This window comes from Nycticebus coucang, chromosome 17 (genome assembly GCF_027406575.1).
Source record: "Nycticebus coucang isolate mNycCou1 chromosome 17, mNycCou1.pri, whole genome shotgun sequence".
In the NCBI taxonomy this organism is placed as follows: domain Eukaryota; kingdom Metazoa; phylum Chordata; class Mammalia; order Primates; family Lorisidae; genus Nycticebus; species Nycticebus coucang.
In genome coordinates this window covers 31,382,847-31,409,583 of record NC_069796.1, presented here as the reverse complement: position 1 = coordinate 31,409,583, position 26,737 = coordinate 31,382,847, and the positions used below count along the sequence as shown (strand labels likewise).

The following is a 26,737-nucleotide window of genomic DNA, read 5'->3' as shown; positions in this document are numbered from 1 at the left end:
ATGTCAAAGCCAAGGCCATCTTTTACTTGAGAACCTATATTGGTGGCCAACCCTAGATGACTTAAGACAGCCTGGAGACTATAGAGCCCAGGACACACTTTACTGACTCCCAGTCCCTGGGGCCCTTTCTCTACCTGTCACTCACTCCCCTCACCCCACCTCACAGGAATTGCATTTTGTGCTTACATCAACTGCATCCCATGGCTGCCTCCTTGTGTGCACCATGTCACCCTGCCTTGTGCCGACTGCTGGGAGGGGCATGACCAGCCCATTTACTCCTCCCAGGCCTCAGCGTGGGAAACATGTTCTACGTCTTCTCTGACAATGGCATCATCGTCATTCACCCCATGGACTGTGAGATCCAGCGGCACCTCAGACCCACAGAGAAGGTTTTCATGAGCTATGTAAGTTTCTGAGCTTTCCGAAACTTTCTGAAAGACCCCCAGAAAAAATCCTAAAAATTAGTCTTTAGCCATGTGTGCCACTTGATTTCTTTAATTCCATTTCCTATATGTGCTGTGCTTCCAAATTTCTCTCACTGCTAAGGGAAGAACACCTATGTGAGGCTGAGAGTTTAAACTCTCCCTCCTTCTTCCAGCAGCCACTTCTGTGCACCAGGCCCGATGTGAGGCCCCAGGGTTCAGATGGTTCCCAGCCTCCAGAAGTTCACAGTCAGATTATGGAGACAGCAGTGTGAACAGACAGCTGCCAAATAGATGTTTCCTCCTTGGCCTTCAGAGAGCTTGGGCCATGTCACCAAGGTAGCATGCAGTGGCGGAGGAGATGACTGCTGATGATGGATTCAGGAAGCCCTACCAGCCAAGACCCAGCTATCAGGAGTCCTCTCCCAGGGCTGTGGCCCCCACACTAGGCCTCTGTCCCTCTGGCTTGTTTCTCCCTTGGCCATGTGGAATACCCTGAACTCCTATGGTGTTCAATCCAAAAGGGCCATCTAAAATCTCCCAGATGCCTTCCCCTTGAGGATACACACAGTGTGTTCTCAATTGTGTACAGTGAATGAACTGGTGAATATCGATGTGTGTGGAGCCCACAGAGGAAATAGGGCTGATCCAGGCAAGTTCCTAAAACAAGTGTGTCGCATTACTATTCTGGATGTAGGTATATCTCAGGCTATTGTATTTCTCATATTTGTGACTTGAGACAAGCTATTTTGCACATTATTTCATTTGAATTCTTTCTTAGAAGTGTTACCACCCATAAATTTTCCTTCCATGTAATAGTCATGAAACCAATTAGAAAGAGTGCTCCTAGTTAATTTCTAGTAATTAGGTTTAAATAATTGCACCCATCACATTGGCCCTAATTTTTCATATAGTTGCAATAACCTAAGCTGGAAGTTGAAGGAAAGCTTTCAAATCCTAACCAGGACTCAATTTTTCTGGATCAAAAGCTAAACCAAAACACAGTAAAAGAGGTCCTGAAGGTGTTTCAGGCAACACAAGACCAGGATGAACCATGGAATGATCCCAATAGTTTTTGCATCTAGAAAATGCCCAGACACCTCATGGGAGTGATACAATGGGACAACCCTCTTTCTAAAGTGCTGGGTGAGTAGGGGGTTGGAACTTCCTCTCCGACCTTTCTGCTGGGTTACCTGCCCTCTTTGCCCAGCAGGAAGCAGCAGACTGTAATAGATAAGGGCACAATCTTCATAGTCAGGCCGACCTGGGTTCCAATCCCACCTCTGTAGGCCAAGTGCCTTTGAAAAAAATTACTTAACCCCTCCAGGCTTCCTTTTCTTAGCCTTTGGACTGTGAACATTGAGCCAGAGTCATGAGGAAAACCACAAGAATGTATGTCATTTTTTGAAAAGGGAAAAAGAAAATCCCCCTTTTCAGTCATTTATTCAGTCAATGAATATAATTATAAGTGCCAAGTACCATAGTAGGTGCTAGGAGCAGTGAACCAAATAAAGACCCTGCTCTTAAGGAACTTGCAGTCTAGTGAAGGAATAGAGACTGTGCATAGGTAGACCAAGGAAGGTAGTAAATTAAAAACTCAGCAAGGTGAGGGATAAGGAGTACTAGGAGTGCTAAGCTGGATGAGGTCAGAGAAGTCATCTCAATAAGATGATGCAACCTAGTCAGAGCCCCAAAGGAAGTGATAGAATAAACCCTGTAGACATCCAGGGAAGACCATTTCCAGTAAAAGGAACAAATGCAAAGGCCTTGGTGTGGGAAGGTAGCATGACTGAAGAACAGCAAGCATGTCCATGTGCAGTAGTGGGGCAAGTAAGGGACAGAAAATGAGCCGGAAGATAGAGGGCCTTGTAGGCTTCCAGGAAGACTTGGAATTTTATTCTGAGCAAGAAGGAATGTTAACTGGGGGTGAAGGGAAAGTTGAAAAGTGCCATGATCCGACTTGCATTTTACAATGATGCCTGTGGTTGCCATCCCAAGGACAGGGTGAGGAAGGCTGGGGTGGAACCAGGGAGCACATTGGGGTGTGCTAGCAGTTACTCAGCTGACAGATAATGCGGCTTGAGTACGGGCAACAAAGCAGAAGTGGTAAGAAAGAGTCTAAGTCTGGAAGTAAAACTGGGGCAATCTGTGATGCCCCAGTTTTTAATTTACTACCTTCCTTGGTCTACCTATGCACAGTCTCTATTCCTTCACTAGACTGCAAGTTCCTTAAGAGCAAAGTTCCCTTTGGTGGAAACCAAAGGGAGAAGGGTTGAGGGTGGCCTCACTTCTCTAAATTGTAAGGTTTAAAGCTAAAGAGGTAAAACCATGGAACTGCAAGGATTAGGAGGTAAAACTGAAAGTCAGCTTTGAACATTCAAGTTTGAGCTACAAAACGATCAAGTAGAGCCAGGCAGTGGACTACATAAGCCTGGAATTCAGGGAGAAACCTGAGCTAAAGATACGAATTGGGGAGTTTGGAGCAGGTGGAGTATGTATAAAGCCATAAGTTTTAAGGAGATTAACATGAGGGTGGATGTCACAGAAGAAAAGAAATCTAGGCCTGAGCCCTGGACATGCTACCTGCAGGGATTGGTAAGCTAAGCAGAATCCCTAGCACAGAAGAACCAGCCACTGGGAAGGAGGGACAGAAATCAAGGAACAGTCAACACCATTAGATGAAGGCCCAAGTTCAGACAGAACGATGGAAGGGGTTTAATTTAATGTAAGTGTCACTGCTGACCCCAGTGAAACAACGAAACCTTTGAGGTGAGACTAAAGCCAGAGGGTTAAGGAAAATCTGAAAGGTGAGAGAGTGAAAAACAGCGTAGGCAACTCTTTCAGGAGTTTGGCCATCCACACGAGTTTGTAAATGAGAGTGATGAGGACAGAGAGAAGGTAGAACCCACAGGAGGAAGAATTCGGACCAGGAGCTTCTGTCTGAGAGGGCACCCAGGAGTCAGAGTCTCTAGAGAGGCAGGAGGAGGGGAGAGACGAAAGAAGTAGTGAGTGAGCAGCTGGTGGTGTGGGAGGGTTTGGGTTCCCTGTTCTGTGGACCCAAAGGATTCTGAGAGAGGGAAGAAAGGGCCAGAAGAGGGTCTGCAGACAGAAAATCCAGAAATGTCAGAGGGAAAGGGAGACTTAAAAGATTCATGGCAGCCTATCTCCTTTACAGGAAGAAATCTGTCCCCAACAAGCAGGAGACCCAGCCCAGCCATGCCAGTGGGCATCTGCAGTCAACGTCAGGAACCGATACATCTACGTGGCCCAGCCAGTATTGAGCAGAGTCCTTGTGGTTGACGTCCAAGCCCAGAAAGTACTACAGGTACACCTTTTTAGAGAAGTAAGGAAGACTTCAGGTGCTAGGGCACAACCTGCCATATTCATCTTTGCTTTCTGCACACTCCCCAACCCCTATGAGAGGTGGTCAGACTAGAGGGAAAAGAAAAGATTCACATGCAGCTATCAAGTATTTACTTGCTGCTCTGTGCCAAGTACTGTTCTACTAGAACCGTGAACGAGCAATGACATTCCTAGAACTTGTATTCTAGGTGGACAAACAGACTATAAATTAGAATTTTAGGGAGCTATTAAGTAGTAAACACTGTGAAAAAACAGGTTAAATGTGACAGAACCTATAAGACTATCTTCAGCTGGCCCTCTGTCCAGAGGGGAATGGAATCTCAGAAGCAAAGTGGGCCTCACACTCCAGAAGTGGGTACAATGATGAGGGGAAGACTATTAGGGGGTGCATGAAGTTGGGGGAACAAAGCCAACTCACACAGAGCCTTGGAAGCCAATGAGGACCTAGAATAAAATCCAAAGTGAGGACATTTCAGTGAGAAAGCCACTGAAGGACTTCAATCGGGGGAGTGACATTATCTGACTTAACATTTTTAGAGTCAATCGGGCTGCTATGTAAAAAACAGAGAGAAAGAGCAGAGATGTGGTATGACATAATCCAGGCAAGAGATGATGACAGCAGTGTTCATCTAAGCTATCTAAGCGCTAGCCTTAGACAAAAGCCCATTCTTTCATTATAACAGCAGCAGTGGAGATGGTCAGAAATGATCAGATTCTTGATATATTTTAAACATGGAGCCCAAAATATTTTCTGATAGGTTGGATGTAAGGTTAGAGAGAAAAAGGAATCAAGTTGATTATTTTCTTAATTTAGGCAACTGTAGAATGGTGATGTCATTTACAGTGTGCTGTAGGCTGAATAATAACCCCCAAGATATCCACATCCTAATCCCCAAACCTGTGAATGTCACCCTATACAGCAAAAGGGACTTTGCAGATATGCTTAAATTAATGATTTTTGAATGGAGAGATTACCCTGGATTATTGGAATGTGCCCTAAACATGACCACAAGTATCCTTTTAAGAGGGAGGCAAAGAGAAACTTGACTGCATAGATGAAGAAGGCAATGTGAGAACTGACACAAGAAGCTACACTGCTGGCCTTGAAGATGGGAGAAAGGGGCTATGAGCCAAGGGATACAAGGAATGCACCTTTGGAGGCTGGAGAAAGCATGGAAACATATTCTCCCCTACAGCCTCCAGAAGGAGCATGGGCCACCAACATACTGGTTTCAACCCAGTGAAACTGATTTTGGCTTCCTGGTCTCCAGAACTGTGTTTTTAAAATCTGTGGTAATTTGTTACTGCAGCAATATGAAACTAATATACTATGATAGAAGATACCTTGGGCAAGGCAGGGCAAGACATGTGAGCAGATGGGGGGAAACTTAAGTTTCAAATGCTATTAGTTATCTAAGTAGAGATGACAAGTAAGCAGTTGGGTAAATATGTCTGGAGTCAAAGAAGAGGCCTAGCTCAGACAGAGGTTTCAACTTGGGTATCCTCACATATGAACTGTATTAATTCCAGAGAACTGGATGAAATCACCAAGGGTAGTACAGATAGAGAAGAGGTCAAGGCTGGAGGCCTGAAGCACTCCAACATTTAAACATTGGTAAGGAGACAAGCCACCAAAAAAAGAGACTGGGAAGGAGAAAATTAGGACAAGGTGATATTCCTGAAGCTAACAGAAGAAAATGTTTCAAGGAAGAGTTTGTGATCAATGGTGTCAAATGCTGCTAAGAGCAGTTGTGTGTTATAAAGACTAAGCACTGATCATTGGATTTGGTACCACAGAGTCATGGCAGGAAAAGATAGCTTTATAATGGTGGAATGCAAGCCTACTAGAGTGAAGTGACAATGGTAGGTGAAGAAAGGAAGATGGTGAAATAGACACACTACATGAAAGGGTTTTGCTGTAAAGGTGAGTAAATGTAGACAAATGATGCCAAAGGAACTTTTTGGAGAATAAGTAACATTATAGTATTTGCATGCTAATGGAATAATTGCTCCCACAACTCTCTCTCCTCCGTCATCTAAATAGGCAGGAGTCAATGGCATCCAAGGCACACAAGTGGAGTGCTAGCCTTAGACAAAAGCCCATTCTTTCGTTATAACAGGTGGAAATGGAAAGTATTCAGGCCCAGGTGCAGATAGGTGCTACAATGGGTGGTAGTTAAGTGAACCTCTCTTCTTGCTTTAACTGTATCACTAAGGCTGGATGTTTGAGGAAAGAAATAAAAGCTGAACATGAGATTGATTCGACCAGAAATATTATAGAACTGCTGGCCCCCTTGACTTGGATTGTGAATTTTTTTTTTTTTTAGTTCTTTATACCTATAGCTTTATTTTTTTTTATTAAATCATAACTGTATACATTGATATGATCATGGGGCATCATACACTCGCTTCATAAACCATCTGACACATTTTTATCACAGTGGTTAACATAGCCTTTCCAGCATTATCTCAGTTACTGTGCCAAAACATTTACATTCTACATTTACCAAGTTTCGCAAATACCCCTGTAAGATGCACCACAGGTGTGATCCCACCGATCCCCCTCCCTTTACCCACCCCCCTCTTTCCCACTTCCCCCTATTGTTAAGTTGTAGCTGGGTTATAGCTTTCATGTGAGAGTCCCAAATTAGTTTCATAGTAGGGCTGTGTACATTGGGTACTTTTTCTTCCATTCTTGGGATACTTTACTAAGAAGAATATGTTCCAGCTCCATCCATGTAAACATGAAAGAGGTAAAGTCTCCATCTTTCTTTAAGGCTGCATAATATTCCATGGTATACATATACCACAATTTATTAATCCATTCGTGGATCGATGGGCACTTGGGCTTTTTCCATGACTTAGCTATTATGAATTGGGCTGCAATAAACATTCTGGTACAAATATCTTTCTTATGTTGTGATTTTTGGTCTTCTGGGTATATGCCCAGCAGAAGAATTACAGGATTGAATGGCAGATCTATTTTTAGATCTCTGAGTGTTCTCCATATATCTTTCCAGAAGGAATGTATTAATTTGCATTCCCACCAGCAGTGCAGAAGTGTTCCCTTTTCTCCACATCCACGCCAACATCTCTGGTCTTGAGATTTTGTGATATAAGCTAGTCTCACTGGAGTTAGATGATATCTCAAAGTAGTTTTGATTTGCATTTCTCTGATGATTAAAGATGATGAGCATTTTTTCATATGTCTGAAGGCCTTGCGCCTGTCTTCTTCAGAGAAGTTTCTCTTCAAATCCCTTGCCCAGCCTGCGATGGGATCCCTTGTTTTTTTCTTGCTGATGCGTTTGAGTTCTCTGTGGATTCTGGATATTAAACCTTTGTCAGAGATATACCCTGCAAATATCTTCTCCCATTCTGAGGGCTGTCTGCTTGCTCTGCTTACTGTGTTCTTAGCTGTGCAGAAGCTTTTTAGTTTGATCAAGTCCCAGTAGTGTATTTTTGAAGCTGCTTCAATTGCCTGGGGGGTTCTCCTCATGAAATACTCACCCAGACCAATTTCTTCAAGGGTTTTCCCTGCATTCTCCTCTAGTATTTTTATAGTTTCATGTTTTAAGTTTAAATCTTTAATCCAATGACAGTCTATCTTAGTTAATGGTGAAAGGTGTGGGTCCAATTTCAGTCTTCTGCAGGTTGCCAGCCAGTTCACCCAGCACCATTTGTTAAATAGGGAATCTTTTCCCCACTGAATGTTTTTAATTGGCTTGTCAAAAATCAAATAGCCGGGGCGGCGCCTGTGGCTCAGCGGGTAGGGCGCTGGCCCCATATGCCGAGGGTGGCAGGTTCAAACCCAGCCCCGGCCAAACTGCAACAAAAAAATAGCCGGGCCTTGTGGCGGGTGCCTGTAGTCCCAGCTACTCGGGAGGCTGAGGCAAGAGAATTGCCTAAGCCCCAAGGATTTGGAGGTTGCTGTGAGCTGTGTGATGCCACGGCACTCTACCGAGGGCGATAAGGTGAGACTCTGTCTCTACAAAAAAAAAAAAAAAAGAAAAAAAAAAAAATCAAATAGCGGTAAGTAGCTGGATTCATCTCTTGGTTCTCTATTCTGTTCCAGATATCTACTTCTCTGTTTTTGTGCCAATACCATGCTGTTTTGATCACTATCAATTTGTAGTAAAGTCTGAGGTCTGGTAGTGTGATTCCTCCTGTTTTGTTTTTATTTCTGAGTAATGTCTTGGCTATTCGAGGTTTTTTCTGATTCCATATAAAACGAAGTAATGTTTTTTCAAGATCTTTAAAATATGACAGTGGAGCTTTAATAGGGAGTGCGTTGAAATTATATATTGCTTTGGGTAGTATGGACATTTTGATAATGTTGATTCTTCCCAGCCATGAGCATGGTATGTTTTTCCATTTGTTGGATTGTGAATGTTAATTTAAAGTTAGCCCAGTCAACAGGGTTGTGCCTCTCTTTCCAGTAATGCTTATCTGTCCCAGTGCAGGCTCCTTGTGTTAAGAAAGTTGTAAATAACTAGGATTGTAGTTTCTCTTGGCAAATAAAACAGGACTTTTTCTAACTATCTTTTTTAATTGACTCCCCTGGTCAGAAAACATACTCTAATAATTTTAATCCTTTGAAATGCATTGACACTTAAGAGTATGATCAATTTTGGTAAATATTGTTGCTTGCCTAAAAGTCTATTGTTATAAAATATTAGCATAGCTAAATCTGATGTATTTTTACTAGTGTTTTCATGGTATAATATTTGTATCCTTTTACTTTCAGCCTTTCTATGTCATTGTATCATAAAACCACATGTAATTTGATTTGAAGTTTTATCTAGTTTATTTTATTTTTATTTTTTTGTTGTTGTTTTATTTTATTTTTTTATTAAATCATAACTGTATACATTGATATGATCATGGGGCATCATACACTCTCTTCATAGACCATTTGACACATTTTCATCACAATGGTTAACATAGCCTTCCTGGCATTATCTCAGTTACTGTGCCAAAACATTTACATTCTACATTTACCAAGTTTCGCAAATACCCCTGTAAGATGCACCACAGGTATGATCCCACCGATACCCCTCCCTCTACCCACCACCGCCCTCCCTCCCCTCCCTTTCCCACTTCCCCCTATTGTTAGGTTGTAACTGGGTTATAGCTTTCATGTGAGAGCCCAAATTAGTTTCATAGTAGGGCTGAGTACATTGGGTACTTTTTCTTCCATTCTTGAGATACTTTACTAAGAAGAATATGTTCCAGCTCCATCCATGTAAACATGAAAGAGGTAAAGTCTCCATCTTTCTTTAAGGCTGCATAATATTCCATGGTGTACATATACCACAATTCATTAATCCATTCATGGATCGATGGGCACTTGGGCTTTTTCCATGACTTAGCAATTATGAATTGGGCTGCAATAAACATGCTGGTACAAATATCTTTGTTATGTTGTGATTTTTGGTCTTCTGGGTATATGCCCAGCAGAGGAATTACAGGATTGAATGGCAGATCTATTTTTAGATCTCTGAGTGTTCTCCATATATCTTTCCAGAAGGAATGTATTAATTTGCATTCCCACCAGCAGTGCAGAAGTGTTCCCTTTTCTCCACATCCACGCCAACATCTCTGGTCTTGAGATTTTGTGATATAGGCTAGTCTCATTGGAGTTAGATGATATCTCAAAGTAGTTTTGATTTGCATTTCTCTGATGATTAAAGATGATGAGCATTTTTTCATATGTCTGAAGGCCGTACGCCTGTCTTCTTCAGAGAAGTTTCTCTTCAAATCCCTTGCCCAGCCTGCGATGGGATCCCTTGTTTTTTTCTTGCTGATGCGTTTGAGTTCTCTGTGGATTCTGGTTATTAAACCTTTGTCAGAGATATACCCTGCAAATATCTTCTCCCATTCTGAGGGCTGTTTGTTTGCTTTACTTACTGTGTTCTTGGCTGTGCAGAAGCTTTTTAGTTTGATCAAGTCCCAGTAGTGTATTTTTGAAGCTGCTTTCAATTTCAATCCTTCAAAATGAGGAATTTCCTCATAAAATACTCGCCCAGACCAATTTCTTCAAGGGTTTTCCCTGCACTCTCCTCTAGTATTTTTATAGTTTCATGTCTTAAGTTTAAATCTTTAATCCAATGACAGTCTATCTTAGTTAATGGTGAAAGGTGTGGGTCCAATTTCAGTCTTCTGCAGGTTGCCAGCCAGTTCACCCAGCACCATTTGTTAAATAGGGAATCTTTTCCCCACTGAATGTTTTTAAAAGGCTTGTCAAAGATCAAATAGCGGTAAGTAGCTGGATTCATCTCTTGGTTCTCTATTCTGTTCCAGATATCTACTTCTCTGTTTTTGTGCCAATACCATGCTGTTTTGATCACTATCAATTTGTAGTAAAGTCTGAGGTCTGGTAGTGTGATTCCTCCTGTTTTGTTTTTATTTCTGAGTAATGTCTTGGCTATTCGAGGTTTTTTCTGATTCCATATAAAACGAAGTATTGTTTTTTCAAGATCTTTAAAATATGACAGTGGAGCTTTAATAGGGAGTGCATTGAAATTATATATTATTTTGGGTAGTATGGACATTTTGATAATGTTGATTCTTCCCAGCCATGAGCATGGTATGTTTTTCCATTTGTTAACATTTTCAGCTATTTCTTTTCTTAGAGTTTCATAGTTCTCTTTATAGAGATCTTTCACGTCTTTTGTTAGGTAAATTCCCAAATATTTCATCTTCTTTGGCACTACTGTGAATGGGATAGAGTCCTTAACTGCTTTTTCAACTTGACTGTTGTTGGTGTATATAAAGGCTACCGATTTATGGATGTTGATTTTGTAACCTGAGACGCTGCTGTATTCCTTGATCACTTCTAGGAGTTTTGTAGTAGAGTCCCTAGTGTTTTCCAGATACACAATCATATCATCTGCGAAGAGCAAAAGTTTGATCTCTTCTGACCCTATATGGATACCCTTGATCACCTTTTCTTCCCTAATTGCGGTGGCTAAAACTTCCATTACAATGTTGAAAAGCAATGGAGACAATGGGCAGCCTTGTCTGGTTCCTGATCTGAGTGGAAATGATTCCAATTTAACTCCATTCAATATGATATTGGCTGTGGGTTTGCTGTAGATAGCCTCTATCAGTTTAAGAAAAGTCCCTTCTAGACCAATTTTCTTGAGTGTTCTGATCATGAAGGGATGCTGGATATTATCAAAAGCTTTTTCTGCATCAATTGAGAGAATCATATGGTCTTTGTTTTTTAATTTGTTTATGTGCTGAATTACATTTATAGATTTACGTATATTGAACCAGCCTTGAGACCCTGGGATAAAACCAACTTGGTCATGATGTATAATTTGTTTGATGTGTTGCTGGATTCTGTTTGTTAGGATCTTGTTGAATATTTTTGCATCTATATTCATTAGTGATATTGGTCTATAATTTTCTTTTCTTGTTGGGTCTTTTCCTGGTTTGGGGATCAGGGTGATGTTTGCTTCATAGAATGTGTTGGGTAGTCTTCCTTCTTTTTCTACCTTTTGGAACGGGTTGAGTAATATAGGTACTAATTCCTCTTTAAAGGTTTGGTAGAATTCTGACGTAAAACCATCTGGTCCTGGACTTTTCTTTTTAGGGAGGTTTTGTATAGTTGATGCTATTTCTGAACTTGATATGGGTCTGTTCAACATTTCCACTTGATTCTGGTTAAGTCTTGGAAGGTGGCGCGCTTCCAAGTATCGGTCAATTTCCTTCAGATTTTCATATTTCTGAGAATAAAGTTTCTTGTAATATTCATTAAGGATTTTTTGGATTTCTGACGAGTCTGTTGTTATTTCATCTTTGTTGTTTCTGATGATGATATTAGAGATTTTACCCTTTCTTTTCTGATTAGGTTGGCCAGAGGTTTATCTATTTTATTGACCTTTTCAAAAAACCAGCTTTTTGATTTATTGATCTGTTGTATTATTCTTTCGTTTTCAATTTCATTTAATTCTGCTCTAATTTTGGTTATTTCTTTTATTCTACTGGGTTTGGGGTTGGAATGTTCTTCCTTTTCCAGTTGCTTGAGATGTCCCATTAAGTTGTTAACTTCCTCTCTCTCTGTTCTCTTGAGGAAGGCTTGCAGTGCTATAAATTTCCCTCTTAGAACTGCCTTTGCGGTGTCCCAGAGGTTCTGATAGTTTGTGTCTTCATTGTCGTTTTGTTCCAAAAAATTGGCGATTTCTTTCTTAATCTCATCTCTGACCCAGCTATCATTCAGCATAAGGTTATTTAACTTCCATGTTTTTGTATGAGTATGCAGATTCCTGTTGTTACTCAATTCAAGTTTTATTCCATGATGGTCTGAGAAGATGCAAGGAATAATTTCTATTCCTTTAAATTTACTGAGGTTAGACTTGTGACCTAAAATGTGGTCAATTTTGGAGTAAGTTCCATGGGCTGATGAGAAGTATGTGTATTCAGTTTTGTTGGGATGAAATGTTCTGTAGATGTCTGCTAAATCTAAATATTGGATGGTTAGGTTTAAATCTAAGATTTCTTTGCTCAGCTTCTTGCTGGAGGATCGATCCAATACTGCCAAGGGAGTGTTGAAATCTCCGATGATTATGGAGCTGGAGGAAATCAAGTTACTCATGTCTGTTAGAGTTTCTCTTATAAATTGAGGTGCATTCTGGTTGGGTGCATAGATATTAATAATTGAGATCTCATCATATTGAGTATTACCCTTAACAAATATGAAGTGACCATTCTTGTCCTTCCTTACTTTTGATGGTTTAAAGCCTACTGTATCTGCAAATAAAATTGCAACACCTGCTTTTTTCTGATTACCATTTGCCTGAAATATGGATGACCATCCTTTCACCCTGAGTCTGTATTTGTCTTTTAAGTTAAGATGTGACTCTTGTATGCAACAAATATCTGGCTTGAGTTTTTGTATCCAGTCAGCTAACCTATGCCTCTTTAGAGGACAGTTTAAGCCATTCACATTAATGGAGAGTATTGATAAGTCTGGTGGAATTTTGGGTATTGAGTTTTTCAAAGGTCCAGTGGACATTTTTAATCCTTTCACCAGTGTGGAAGTTGGAGTTTGATCCGAAGTTTCTGAGTAAGTATACTTTCGTGGTATAGGATTGGGTTGGTCATTGTGGAGGATAGGTCTGAGAATATCCTGAAGAGCTGGTTTACTTATGGCAATTTTTTTCAACATATGAATGTCATTGAAGTATTTAATTTCTCCATCATAAATGAAACTCAGTTTAGCTGGATACAAGATCCTGGGTTGAAAGTTATTTTGCTTTAGGAGATTAAAAGTTGATGACCACCCTCTTCTGGCTTGAAAAGTTTCAGCAGAGAGATCTGCAGTTATTCTAATATTCTTTCCTTTGTACATAATAGTTTTCTTTCGCCGGGCTGCTTTGAGAATCTTTTCTTTCATGTTAACTTTAGTGAAGCTAATTATGATATGCCTGGGGGATGACTTATTGGGGTTGAATCGTGCTGGGGTTCTGAAGCTATCTGCTATCTGAATTTCAGATTCTCTAGGCATGTCTGGAAATTTTTCTTTCATAATTTCATACAGAAGGGCCTCTGTGCCCTTCGAGGCCACTTCATCATTCTCCAAAATCCCAATTATTCATATATTGCTTTTCTTCGAATTATCTGAGAGTTCTCTGAGTGAGTGGTCCGTTTTTGCTCTCCATTTCTCTTCCTCTTTGAGAGATTGGGAGCATTCAAAGACTTTATCTTCAATGTCAGAAATCCTTTCTTCTGCTTGCTCCATTCTGTTGCTGAGGGATTCTACTGTATTTTTCATATCTTTGAGGGCTGTAAATTCTTGCTTCAGTGTGTCTAAGTCTTTGGTGGTTTTTTCTTTAAATTTGTTAAATTCTTGAGACAACTTTTGAATTTCTCCTCGAATTCCTAATTCCATTTTATTAATCTTGTCTGCAATCCAAATTCTGAATTCGATTTCTGACATCTCAGCCAATTGTTTATGAATGGGATCTTCAATCACATCTGCTGTATCTTTTCTTGGGGGGGTTGATCTATTCTGGTTATTCATGTTACCAGAGTTTTTCCGCTGATTCCGCCCCATGGTTATTTTACTCCCTTTGATTTTTCCCCTGGGGCTTTATCAAGGGCCCATACAGTGTTGTGGCCTGAGAAACTGGGGCCCTCTCTTGTGTGGTGGGGCTAAGTGGTTCTGTCTTGTTTTCAGCTGGTTTCTGTTCGATCCTATTGTAACATTTACTCTGGCTTGAAGTCTCAGTTGTGTGGAAAAACCAGCAATTAAGTCACCCCGCCCGCCCACCTCTGGCACCAGTTGGAAAAGGAAAATCAAACCTTCCTACAACCGCATACCCAGGGCACCGCCTGAAAAGTCCTCAGTCTATTAGTTCAGTTCAAAAGGTCCAAATCGATTGTCTCAATCGGCACCTGTCTCGGGTGGGAGAGTTCAAGAGGTCTCTGGGAACTGGATCACAGGGGTCTGGTGACTCCTCTGATATGGCTTACTCCAGTGCTGTGTGGAGTCAGGAGGAGCCACCTAGCAAATAGATCAGTCTGGGAAGGTTGATGTCTCCTTCCCCACTTTGCCCCTCCGTCGAACCCAGTCACTGGTATCTCTGCAGATGGCTAACCCAGTTGCCTGTAGTGAACAGATACTCCAGGGGTTTGCACCTGCCTGAATTGCAAGGAAGTCTGCCAGGCCCCTGCAGTCTGCCGCTATCTAGCAGGAGGAGATGGGGCCTGACATCTTTGAGTGCTTGATGCAGGTGGTGGGAGGGAGGTGTTCACTCAGGCTTAGCCCCGTCCCTGATTGATGTTGCTAACAGAACAGAATAGAACAGACAACTTTGTGGGGTTCTGTCTCTGTTTCTGCTAAAATCGCCTACAGAAGACGGGCTGTTCTAAGTTCAAACGTCTTTTCTGCTGGAGATTTGTGTCCGGTTACCTCTCTGTGTCGGCCCTGCCCTGGAAGCTTCCCGGGTTTGTGAGCAGCGTCAGGCAAATCCTTTGCTCACTGGTGGCCTCCTCTGGTTGCCCAGGGAGACAGGCGGTGTGGCTTCAGAATATCCAGAAGTGAGCCATTTTGCTTTTGTTTGCATCCTTGTGATCACAGCTTGCCTCAGCGGTGTTGATGTGCGTTCTTCAACCTTCTCTCTTGGTGTGGCTCAAATCCACCAGGATACTTACTAAATTCCTGTCCCTTAACTCTCCTTCTGGACGGGAGCCTCTGTTGAAAGCTGGCTTCAGTCTGCCATCTTGTCTCTTGCCTCAGTTTTATCTAGTTTAATAGGCTTTTACTTAGCATATTTGGTCCATTTATATTTAAAGCAATTAATCATATAGTTGAGTTTTATCTAACTCTTACTGTTTTTTATTTGACCTATCTGTTTATATTGCTTTTTTGTTCTCCTTTTTCTTTCTTTTGGATTTGTCAAACATTTTTATTACTCTATTTTTCCTTCTATTAGCTTGAAGATGCACTCTTTTATGATATTAACACAGTAGAGACTGCAACATGCATCATTGCTATAGTCTCAAACAAATTATACTTCACTTCCTTAATCATGCTAGAATTTTAGAACACTTTCACTCTTTCAACCCTCCTCCTGCTTTTTGCATTTTCATGGTAATGAATTTTAACTCTCTATAAAATTCAACCCCAAAGAACAGGACATATAGTAACTCACAGATTTCCCCTTTCCATTGTTCTTTGTTCCTGAAGTACATAATTCTGTCTAGGATAATTTTTTAATAGTTCTGCATTTGTTTGAAAATATCTTTATTTTCTATTTCTAAAGCATTCACTTGGTATAGAATCCAATATGGGCAATTATTTTCTTTCAGTATTTTAAGAAGTCATTCTATTATCTTTAATTGTTTTTATTAATAAGCCAATCTCAATCATATTGTTGCTCTTTTGAAGCTAATATATCATTTTCTCTCTCTACTTTTCAGATTTTCTCTGTGGTCTTTATTTTTTTAATTTTGTAATTATTTTTTATTAAATCATAACTGTGTACATTGATGCATTTATGGGGTTCAGTGTACTGATTTGATATACAATGTGAAATGCTTACATTGCACTGATTACACATCCATCAAAATTATACTTTTAACAGTTTTGAAATGTACCATTGCATCATGCACATTAGGTGAGGTCCCCCAAAATACCCTCCCTCCTCCCAACCCTCCTCCTTTCCCTCTCCTCTTCCCTTCTACTTTCTGGACTAAGTTATGTTTTACCATTTATATGAATGTGTAGGTGATTATATATTGATTTCTTAGTCATATTGAGTACATTGGATACTTTCTTTTCCATTCTTGAGATACTTTACTAAGAAGAATATGTTCCAGCTCCATCCAGGTAAACATAAAAGATGTGAAGTCTCCATCTTTTTAATGGTTGCATAGTATTACATGGTGTACATATACCACAATTTGTTAATCCATTCATGGGTTGATGGGCACTTAGGCTGCTTCCAAGTCTTGGCAATTATGAATTGGGCTGCAGTAAACATTCTGGTGCAAATGTCTTTGATGTAAAATGATTTTTGATCATCTGGGTATATACCTAGTAGAGGAATTGTAGGATCAAATGGCAGGTCTACTTTTAGTTCCTTGAGTATTTTCCAAGCTTCTTTCCAAAAAGGTCATATTAGCTTGCATTCCCACCAATAGTGTAGACGTGTTCCCTTCTCTTTGCATCCATGCCAACATCTGTAGTTTTGGGATTTTGTTATATGAGATCTTACTGGAGTTAGATGATATCTCAAAGTGGTTTTAATTTGCATTTCTCTGATGATTAAAAATGATGAGCATTTTTTCATGTTTGTAGGCCATGCGCCTGTCTTCTTCAGAGAAGTTTCTGTTCAAGTCTCTTGTCCACTTAGAAATATGGTTATTTGTTCTTTTCTTATTGATTAGTTTGAGTTCTCCATGGATTCTAGTTATCAAACCTTTGTTGGACACGTAATCTGCAAAAATCTTCTCGCATTCTGAAGATTGTCTGTTTTCTTTAATTACTGTGCTCTTGGCTTTGCAAAAGCTTTTTAGTTTGATCAGATCCCAGTAATGTATTTTTGGTGTTGCTTCAATTGCCCAGGAGGTCCTCCTCATAAAATATTCTCCCAGGCTGATTTCTTCAAGTGTTTTCCCTGCACTCTCTTCTAGTATTCTTATAGTTTCATGTCTTAAGTTTAAATCCTTTATCCAATGTGAATCAGTTTTTGTTAATAGTGAAAGGTGCGGGTCCAGTTTCAGTCTTCTACAGGTCGCCAGCCAGTTCACCCAGCACCATTTGTTAAATAGGGAGTTTTTCCCCTACTGAATGTTTTTGATAAGCTCATCAAAGTTCAAATGATGATAAGTATCTAGGTTCATCTCTTGGTTCTCTATTCTGTTCCATACATCTACCTGTCTGTTTTTGTGCCAGTACCATGCTTTTTTGATCACTATAAATTTATAGTATAGCCTGAAGTCTGGTAACATGATACCTCCTGATTTGTTTTTATTTCTGAGTAATGTATTGACTATCAAAGGTTTTTTTCTGATTCCATATAAAAATTAAGCACTATTTTTTCAAGCTCTTTAAAGTATGACAATGGTGCTTTAATAGAGATTGCATTAAATCTGTACATTGCTTTGGGTAGTATGGACATTTTAACAATTTTGATTCTTCCCAGCCCATGAGCATGGTACGTTTTTCCATTTGTTAACATCTTCAGCTATTTCTTTTCTCAGAGTTTCATAATCCTCTTTATAGAGATCTTTCACGTCCTTTGTTAGGTAAATTCCCAGAGATTTCATCTTCTTTGGCAGCACTGTGAAAGGAATAGAGTACTTGACTATATTTTCAGCTTGACTATTGTTAGCATATATAAAAGCTACTAATCTGTAAGTATTAATTCTGTTTCCTGAGATGCTGCTATATTCCTTGATCACTTCTTAAGATTTTTGTAGTTGAGTCCCTGGGATTTTCCAGGCATAGGATCATATCATCAGCAAAGAGTGAGAGTTTCATCTCCTCTGACCCTATTTGGACACCCTTGATCGCCTTCTCTTGCCTGATTGCAATGGCTATGGCTTCCATTACTATGTTGAATAGCAGTGGAGACAATGGGCATCCTTGCCTAGTTCCTGATCTGAGTGGAAATGTTTTCAATTTTACTCCATTCAATAGGATATTGGCTATGGATTTGCTGTAGATGGCCTCTATCAGTTTAAGAATTGTCCCTTCTCTGCCTATTTTCTTAAGTGTTCTGATCACGAAAGGATGCTGGATATTATCAAAAGCTTTTTCTGCATCAATTGAGAGAATCATATGGTCTTTGTTTTTTATTTTATTTATGTGGTGTATTACATTTATAGATTTACATATGTTGAACCAACCGTGTAGCCCTGACATAAAACCAACTTGATCATGGTGTATAATTTTTTTGATATGTTGTTGAATTCTGTTTGCTAAGATCTTATTGAATATTTTTGCATCGATATTTATGAATGATATTGGTCTATAATTTTCTTTGTTGGATCCTTTCCTGGTTTGGGGGTTAGGGTGATATTTGCTTCATAGAATGTGTTGGGAAGTATTCCTTCTTTTTCTATTCTTTGGAAAAGGTTGTATAATATAGTTACTAATTCCTCTTTAAAGGTTTGATAGAATTCAGATGTGAAGCCATCTGGTCCCAGACTTTTCTTTTTGGGGAGATTTCATATTGTTGATGCTATTTCAGTGATTGATGTAGGTCTATTCAAGATTTCTAATTCTTTCTGGCTGAATCTAGGAAGGTGGTTTGCTTCTAGATATTAGTCCATTTCCCTCAGATTTTCATATTTCTGGGAATAGAGTTTTTTGTAGTAATCACTGAGGAATTTTTTAATTTCTGAGGTGTCTGTTGTTATACCTATCATTTCTGATAGATGATATTAGAGATTTTACTTTTCTGTTTCTGGTTAGGTTGACCAAAGGTTTATCAATTTTATTAATCTTTTCCAAAAAAACAACTTTTTGTTTCATTGATCTTCTGAATGATTCTTTTCTTTTCCATTTCATTTAATTCTGCCCTAATTTTGGTTATTTCTTTTCTTCTGCTGGGTTTGGGGTTGGAATGTTCTTCCTTTTCCAGTTGCTTCAGATGATCCATTAATTTGTTGGTTTCCTCTCTTTCTGTTTTCTTGTTGAAAGCTTTCAATGCTATAAATTTCCCTCTTGGGACTGCCTTTGCAGTATCCCACAGGTTTTGATAATTTGTATCTTCATTATCATTTTGTTCCAAAAATTTGGTGATTTCCTTCTTAATCTCATCTTTGACCCAGCTATCATTCAGCCTAAGATTCTTTAGTTTCCATGACTTTGTTTGAGTATGAAGATTCCTGTTGCTGTTGAGTTCAACTTTTATTCCATGGTGGTCTCGCAAGATACAAGGAATAATTTCTATTCTTTTAGATTTGCTGCAGTTAGACTTTTGTCCTAGGATATGATCTATTTTGGAGGATGACCCACGGGCTGATGACAAGAATGTATATTCAGTTTTATTAGGATGAAATGTTCTGTAGAGGTCTGTAAAGTCCATTTGTTCTAGGGTGAGGTCTAAGTCTACTATTTGTTTAGTTTCTTCTTGGAGGATCTATCCAAAACTGTCAAAGGAGTGTTAAAATCTCCAACTATTATAGTGCAAGAAGATATCAAGTTGTTCATATCCATTAGGGCTTACTTTATAAATTGAGGAGATTTCCAGTAGGGTGCATAAATGTTAATTATTGAAATCTGTTCATGTTGGATGTTTCCCTTGACAAATATGTAGTGACCACCCTTATCTTTCTTTATCTTTGTTGGTTTAAAGACAATTGCATCTGCAAAAAAATTGCAACCCCTCCTTTTTACTTATTTCCATTTGCCTGTATTATAGATGCCCATCCCTTCACCCTGAGTCTATTTTTATCCTTTAAGGAAAGATGAGATTCTTATATGCAGCAGATATCTTGTCTGAATTTACGTATCCAGTTAGCCAACCTGTGCCTCTTTAGAGGACATTTACACCATTCACATTAATTAATAGAATTGATAAGCCTGGTAGTATTTTGGGTGTCATGTTTTTCAAATGTCCAGTGGACATTTTTAATCCTTTCACCACTGTAGAAGTAGGGTTTTGTTCAAAAAATTCTGAGTGAGTTTACTTTGGTGGTAGAGCATTGTACTGGTCATTGTGGCAGATGGGTCTGAGAATATCCTGGAGAGCTGGTTTAGTTATGGCAAATTTCTCCAACATGTGTATGTCATTAAAGTATTTAATTTCTCTATCACAAATGAAACTCAGTTTTCTTGCAATGAAAATAATTTTATGGTTGGGGGTCAGCACAATATGAGGAGCTGTATTAAAGGGTTGCGGCATTAGGAAGGTTGAGAACCACTGGGATACAGGATCCTGGGCTGAAAGTTATTTTGTTTTAGGAGATTGAAGGTCGATGACCATCCTCTTCTGGCTTGAAACATTTTGGCTGAGAGATCTGCAGTCATTCTGATATTTCTCCCTTTGTAGGTAAAGCTTTTCTTATGTCTGGCTGCTTGCAGAATTTTCTCCTTCATCTTAACTTTGGCAACGTTGATCACAATGTGTCTAGGAGCTGCTTTATTTGGATTGAGTCTTGCTAGGCTTCTGAAACAGTCTACTATCTGAATTTCTGTATCTCTTGTAATGCTTGGGAAATTCTCCTCCATAATCTCTTGGAGTAAAGCATCTGTACCTTTAGGACCTTCCTCTTCTCCTTCAGGAATTCCTATAAAATGAATGTTTGATCTTTCCCACAACTCTCTCAGGGAATGATCACTTTTTGCTCTCTGTCTGCTTCTTTGAGTGTTTGGGAACATTCAAAAGCTTTGTCTTTAATTTCAGAGATCCTTTCTTCTGCCTGATCAACTCTATTACTGAGGAATTCTACTTTTTTTTGGAGCTCCTTGAATAACTTTTTCATTTCCTTGAGCTCTGCTATCTCTTTTCTCATTATGTCCAAATCTTTGGTGACTTTGTCTTTGAATTCATTAATTTCTTGAGACTTTAGAACTACTTTTTGAATTTCAATTTCTAACTTTTCTTCCACTCTATTCATCTTATTTGCCATCCATATTCTGAATTCTATTTCTGACATTTCAGCCATTTATCTATGCATGGCATCTTCACTTGTATATCCTTTGTCATTCCTTGGGAGGGTTGATCTACTCTGGTTATTCATGTTGCCAGAGTTCTTCCATTGGTTCTGCACCATGTTTATTTTCCACCATTTGGTTATTAGAACTGGTAGGGTGAGATTGAATTGGGGTTCCCACATAATAGAGACAATTAGACCCTTACCAAAGCACTAGGCTTTGTAATTGTGGCTTATCCCCTACAGGCCCCTTTCAGAGTTTTGGCCAGACACTTTGAGGACCTACTTGATGAGATAACACAAGCTGGCTCTGTTTGGAAATCAACCAACCCCTATCTTATCCTAAGAATCCATGGTATTAGGTTTAAATCTCAGCTGTGGAGAGATACAGACAGCTGTGGCACCCTGCCCCCACCCTTCAGTTCTTTTCCACTACAGAACTTCGAAGGTCAACCTCAGAGTGTCCCCAGGTGGACAGCCCCAGACACAAGTTCCAATCAAATTGTCTCATGTAGTACAAACCCTGCTTAACAGAGAGGGATCCAAGGGTCTCCAAAAACCCAGTTGGAGCCAGGTATCCATGCCCATGCCCACCAGACTCAGTTCACATGGGTATCCACATCTCTGCTTACGAGCCGAGTTGGAGTCAGGGGACCACACCCCTGCCCACAGGTCTCAGTCCATACCCAGAGGCTTGCCAGCTCTGATGGAGTCAGGGGACCATGCCCTTGCCCTTGGGTCTTGGTCCACACCCAGCAAGCCTCTGCTTGCTGGCCCAGTTGGAACGAGAGACCAGCCCCACCCACCAAACTCAGTCCACTCAGGGCAACCATTCTCCCGCTTATGGGCTCCATCAGAACTGGAGATTCTCCCACCAGACACAGCCCAAGGGTTAACACCACCACTGGCTGGGCAAAGTCATAACCAGGGAACTGTTTCTCCTCCCCTTTATTCCCATACCCTCTTTCTTCCCCACTAGTCACAGATTCCATCCTAATATTCCATGGTCCACACTATGCCCAGATCTCTCAGGAAAAAACCAAACACTCTGTGCTCTGCATGGGGCAGAACTTCAGACTGCCAGGTAAGGAGGGAAGGGTGGACTGAGAGTTTAGAATTGTGGGGGAAAATATTTGTTCAATTTTATGCCTGGAAGGTGGTGTCTAGGTTCATAAGTGGGACCTCCCTGGAGAAAGACACCTGCTATTCAGTGGCTCTCTCCAGTGAGGTAAAATGAGAGGTCTTTTTTTCCCTACTTGCTCACAGAGAGCCCGCAGCAGGCCTCCTGCATGGGGAAGGGATCTACCACCTCTATCAATAGGCTTTGTACCTGTAATTTGTTTTCTTGAATGCTCTTCCTTGGAGTCACAGCTTGCCAAACTTCTTTCTTAGCCCAGCTCACCACCTTTGGCTTTATAGAGTCTGATTCTGTCCAGTTTTTCTCTCTCTGGTCAGGAGCCTCTGCTGTAGGTTGCTACTAGTCAGCCATCTTCCCAGAATTCCAGGCAATACCTTCTCTCTTCTCTGTGATCTTTAGCAATTTAACTATGATATGCATGGGTATGGGGTTTTTTTGTATTTATTCTGATTTAGGGTCTACAAAGGTTCTTGAATGTATGTATTGATATCTTTCATCAGATTAGAAAATTCTTAGCCATTATTTCTTTAAACATCCTGTTGCCTCATTTTCTCTCTAATCTCTTCCTCAGGAACTCTAAACAAAAGAAAGAAAGTTAGACTTTTCCATTGTGTCCCAAGTGTCTCTTTCTACCTCAATCTGAATATGTTCTATCAACCTTTTGGTTTGCTAATCCTATCTTCTTCTGTGTCTTATATGGATTTAATGAAGTCTAATAATTAAGTTCTTATTTCAGGTATTGCATTTTTCACTTTTAAAGTTTCTACTTAATTCTCTTCTTTATTTAATTATCTCTTTATGGATCAGCTTTGGGTCTGTTACCATTGTCTTTTTAATATTGTTTTCAGTCATATCATCTGTCTCTTGGAATTCCAAACATCCTATATAAAAAAATTATACAGACTTTAGAAAGCTATTATCCACCACAGAGGGTTTACCTTTTCTTCCAGTAGACAGAAAGAGTAGAGAACTAATCATTTTAATTTAATCAGGGACTAAGCTGACTCAAAGCTGAACTGAAGCTTCTGTAAGTATTGGTCTGCCTCTGATTTACCCCTAGTACTAGGGCTTGTTTACTAGGATCTCTTCCCTGCCATAATCTTGATCCTCAGAACATTGACACTATGGAAAATTCTTTTCTGAATTTAAGAGATTTCTGATATAGCTGTTCAGCTTCCTGTTCTATACCACTTCAGAGTAAGAATATGAAATGCAATGGGAGAAGTTAAAGAAGAAGGAGAGAGAATGGCTATAGTCCAAACTTTAAGGATGTTTTGCTGTAAACAGAGCAAATAGGGTAGCTGGAGGAGAATGTGTAGCCAAGAGGTGTTTTAGTAAAAGGAGAAAGAGTAGTCAAGATACTAGAGATAGTGTCAAAATGGTATCATTACTGATGGGTTAAGAAGCTCCAAGTAGAGGAAAACAGTGTCAAATGCTAAAGCCTTTGGTAAATGAAGGGAAGTGGCCAGGAAGCTGACAGGTGACAGGAACAAGGAGGGATAGCTAGAGGCTATGAAGGACCCAGAATCTGTAATGTTTAGGAAAATAAAAACAGCCTCTAACTTAAGACTCAGGGATAGGAGCTTTTAATTAGAACAAGAAAGTAAAGGGAGAATTCAAAGATGATGATGGTGACTAGAGAAGAAATATATTGGAAGGAGGTAGGAAAACTAAAGAGTCCATATATGTTAGCATGAGACCATCAACAGATGAATAAATTCTAGAGTCATCACAGTATAGAGGGAATGTATAAGCACATCCAGTGAAAGAATGTAGGAAGAGAGAAAAAGGTCAAGGATGAAGGCCTAGGAAGTCAAGAGAAAGAGAAAAAGCTAAGAGGTGAGAGGCCAAGTGAAGAAAGTGTTTCTAGAAGGAAATAGTTAACCAAGTGGAATCTTCCTGAAATGTCAAGTATAGGGAGGAATTACTAAAATGATCTCTGAGTTACAGTTCAAAATGTGATGAAGACAGAAACTTGGTAGAAATGAGTTAAGGAATGGTGGGTACAGGGCACTATAGACAATTCTTTAGGTAAATGTTTACTAATTGAAGCAGAGATGATACAGCTTTTTCCCTCCCCAATAAGAAAGGCTAGAATATGTATGGATAAAATTAAAATTTCAGAAATTATATTGACAAGGTATAAGTTATGGTTCCTGAGATCTTATCCTGAGGAGGAGATCATTGAAATCAACAAACAACTGAGAAAGCAGGGCTTTGGAGGAATCATCCATCTGGATTTGAAGGCATTAAACTTTGTGACCAAGTGAATGGTAGAGAAGATGACAGTGAGCTGTGTGTCAACATCTTTAGTGACAAGGACCAACTAGGATGTTGACCAATGACAAGAAGAGCAGGGGGCTATGGTCTAGTGATATGTTCTCTAATGCTCAAGTCTTTTAACTTACAAAACTACATTCTTAGAAGGAAAAGAGAAGCTATATTCTCAGGGGATAGCAGAGTTTCAGTTAGTGCAGTTAGAAAAGGGAGACTCTGCCTGATACTACTGGGTCCCAGAGGATCCAGTCAAAGGATAGAGCCTGCTCAGAGTAGAATGAGGGTAGGGAAGGGGTGATAATCTCAAAGTCCACCAAGAGGAAGGGCCAATTCACCAGAATGCAAGCCACGGAGTAGTCTACTGAAGGGCAGTAAGGGTCCAAGAGGCCCACAAGTCTTCCAAGAAGAGTGTCTGGAGTTGGTTCCTGAGTAGAAAACTTAAAGCCTGTATATTTACACTTTCTCCAAGTTAGTCTAAGTCTCTTTAAGCAAAAACATAGAAAATAAAAGAAGTTGTTAAAATAGAGAACATTATTGACAACAAATTCTATGCCTCTGAGAAAAAGCCAGTAGGGAAGCTTCTGCCCTGGGTTACCAAATGGGACATTGGCAAGGCGCCTAGGGTAGCTTTTCCCTCACCCGGGAGTGACATCCATGCACCAGAATAACAGCCTGGAGACACAAAGCCCAGAAATGGCCAGCATGTCAGCTTTCACAACAATGACCAACTTGTCACTATTTTTTTTTAAGTCCATAGGTGTGGACCCTCTGCCAGCTAAGCTGTCCTATGACAAGTCACATGACCAAGTTTGGGTCCTGAGCTGGGGAGATGTACATAAGTCAAAACCAAGCCTCCAGGTATGTTGAGCACGTGAAGGATATGAGGACTCTCCCCCTGTAAAATAAGCAGCTCCTGCTTCCCTGGCTGGCTAATCACAATTATCTAAAATATGTCCAGAAAGACTCAAGAAGAGAGTAAGAAACAGCCCCAGACCAATGCCCCTCACAAGCTGTGAACAGGGAGGGCATCACCAGCCAGCCCTGCCTTTAAAAGCAGTAGCAATGACAATGGACAGGATGATGTCATGATAATAAAATGTGGCACCCAGTCCCCAGCCAGCCAGCCCTACAATACCTGAGCCAGTAGCACATGGGGCCATATAGAACAAGGCCCTGTGGTCCAGGCAGTAAGAAGGGAGACAATACTGTCTTTGACAATACCCAGTCTGGGCAGGCAGGGAGTAGGCATGGCCAGGAAACCCAAGAAAGGAAGGGAAGCAGGAGCAGCAGTTACAGCCCTAAGGGGAAGTGTATTTACTGAGCATTGACCCTGTGCACACCAGGCAGTGCAGCAGAGGGCCCCTACCATAAGCCACTGTGCTGCCTCTTGGGAAGAGCTGGGGCTGAAGAGGAAGGGGACCACTCTCTCAGCAGGCATCCACAGGAGGATCCATCACCACAAAAGTGATGTGAATGCCTATTTTCTCAGTTCTGCCAAGGAAGGCGCATAAAACCATTCTAGAAGCGCAGGAAAGAAGTTAATTTGTTACACACAGTGGATGGCTCCAGGCCCTAGAGTTTAACTCTCTCTCAGAACTCCAGCTGAGAAGGGCTGCAGATGGAGCCAAATCCACCCCAGAACCAAGGCTGGTAAGAGGCCAGGAAGCCCAGGGTTTGGAGAAGCTTCCTCATGGGGCCTAACCACCTGCACTGCTGGACCAGAGAGAAGACTCTATTCCACTTTCTACAAACTGAAGCTACTGTCACTTATGGGATGCCACCAACCATATGGGGTACCCAGAGCTAACAAAGTAACAATAACCTATTAGAGAGACCAGAATAACAGCCCAGAGACACAGAGCTGTCAGAGGTACCAGCAAAAAATCAGAAAGCACTTCAGAAAATTCAAGGGGAGGAACTACCACAATCTTTTGGAACTAAAAATGAGCAAAAATTATTCCCAGTTTAAAATTGCAATAGATGGGGTATATATATACACACATATATATGCATATATATACATATGCATATATATATATAGCCAGGCATTGTGGCAGGCGCCTGTAGGCCCAGCTACCTGGGAGGCTGAAGCAAGAAAACTGCTTAAGCCCAAGAGTCTGAGGTTGCTGTGTGCTATGACACTATGGCACTCTACCAAGGGTGACATAGTGAAACTGTGTCTCAAAAAAAAAAAAAACTGCAATAGATGGGTTGGAAAACACATAGTTTATACTGAGACAAAAAATAGTCAGAAAGATAAAAAAAAAAAAACAAGAAAGTCACTCTCAAATCATAGAGCAGATGTATGAAGAGATTAACACCTAAAGTGGGAATGTAGAGCCCACCTCTCCCAAGTCATCAGGTGAGGGGAAGAGGGGTCTGGACCTTTCCTGCACGTGGATTATTGGTGTGGACAGACAGC

General features: G+C 40.4%; 1 protein-coding gene across 3 annotated transcripts in view; it reads left to right on the top strand.

The window, feature by feature from the left end:
* The window catches only part of FSTL4 (follistatin like 4), a 432,774-nt gene that overhangs the window by 390,546 nt on the left and 15,491 nt on the right, over positions 1–26,737 (top strand). For all 3 annotated transcript variants that reach the window (XM_053567330.1, XM_053567331.1, XM_053567329.1), the window contains 3 exons: positions 286–404; positions 3,598–3,747; positions 25,066–25,173. In XM_053567330.1, the coding sequence (XP_053423305.1) occupies positions 286–404; positions 3,598–3,747; positions 25,066–25,173 (377 nt within the window). The remainder of the gene's footprint in view (positions 1–285; positions 405–3,597; positions 3,748–25,065; positions 25,174–26,737) is intronic.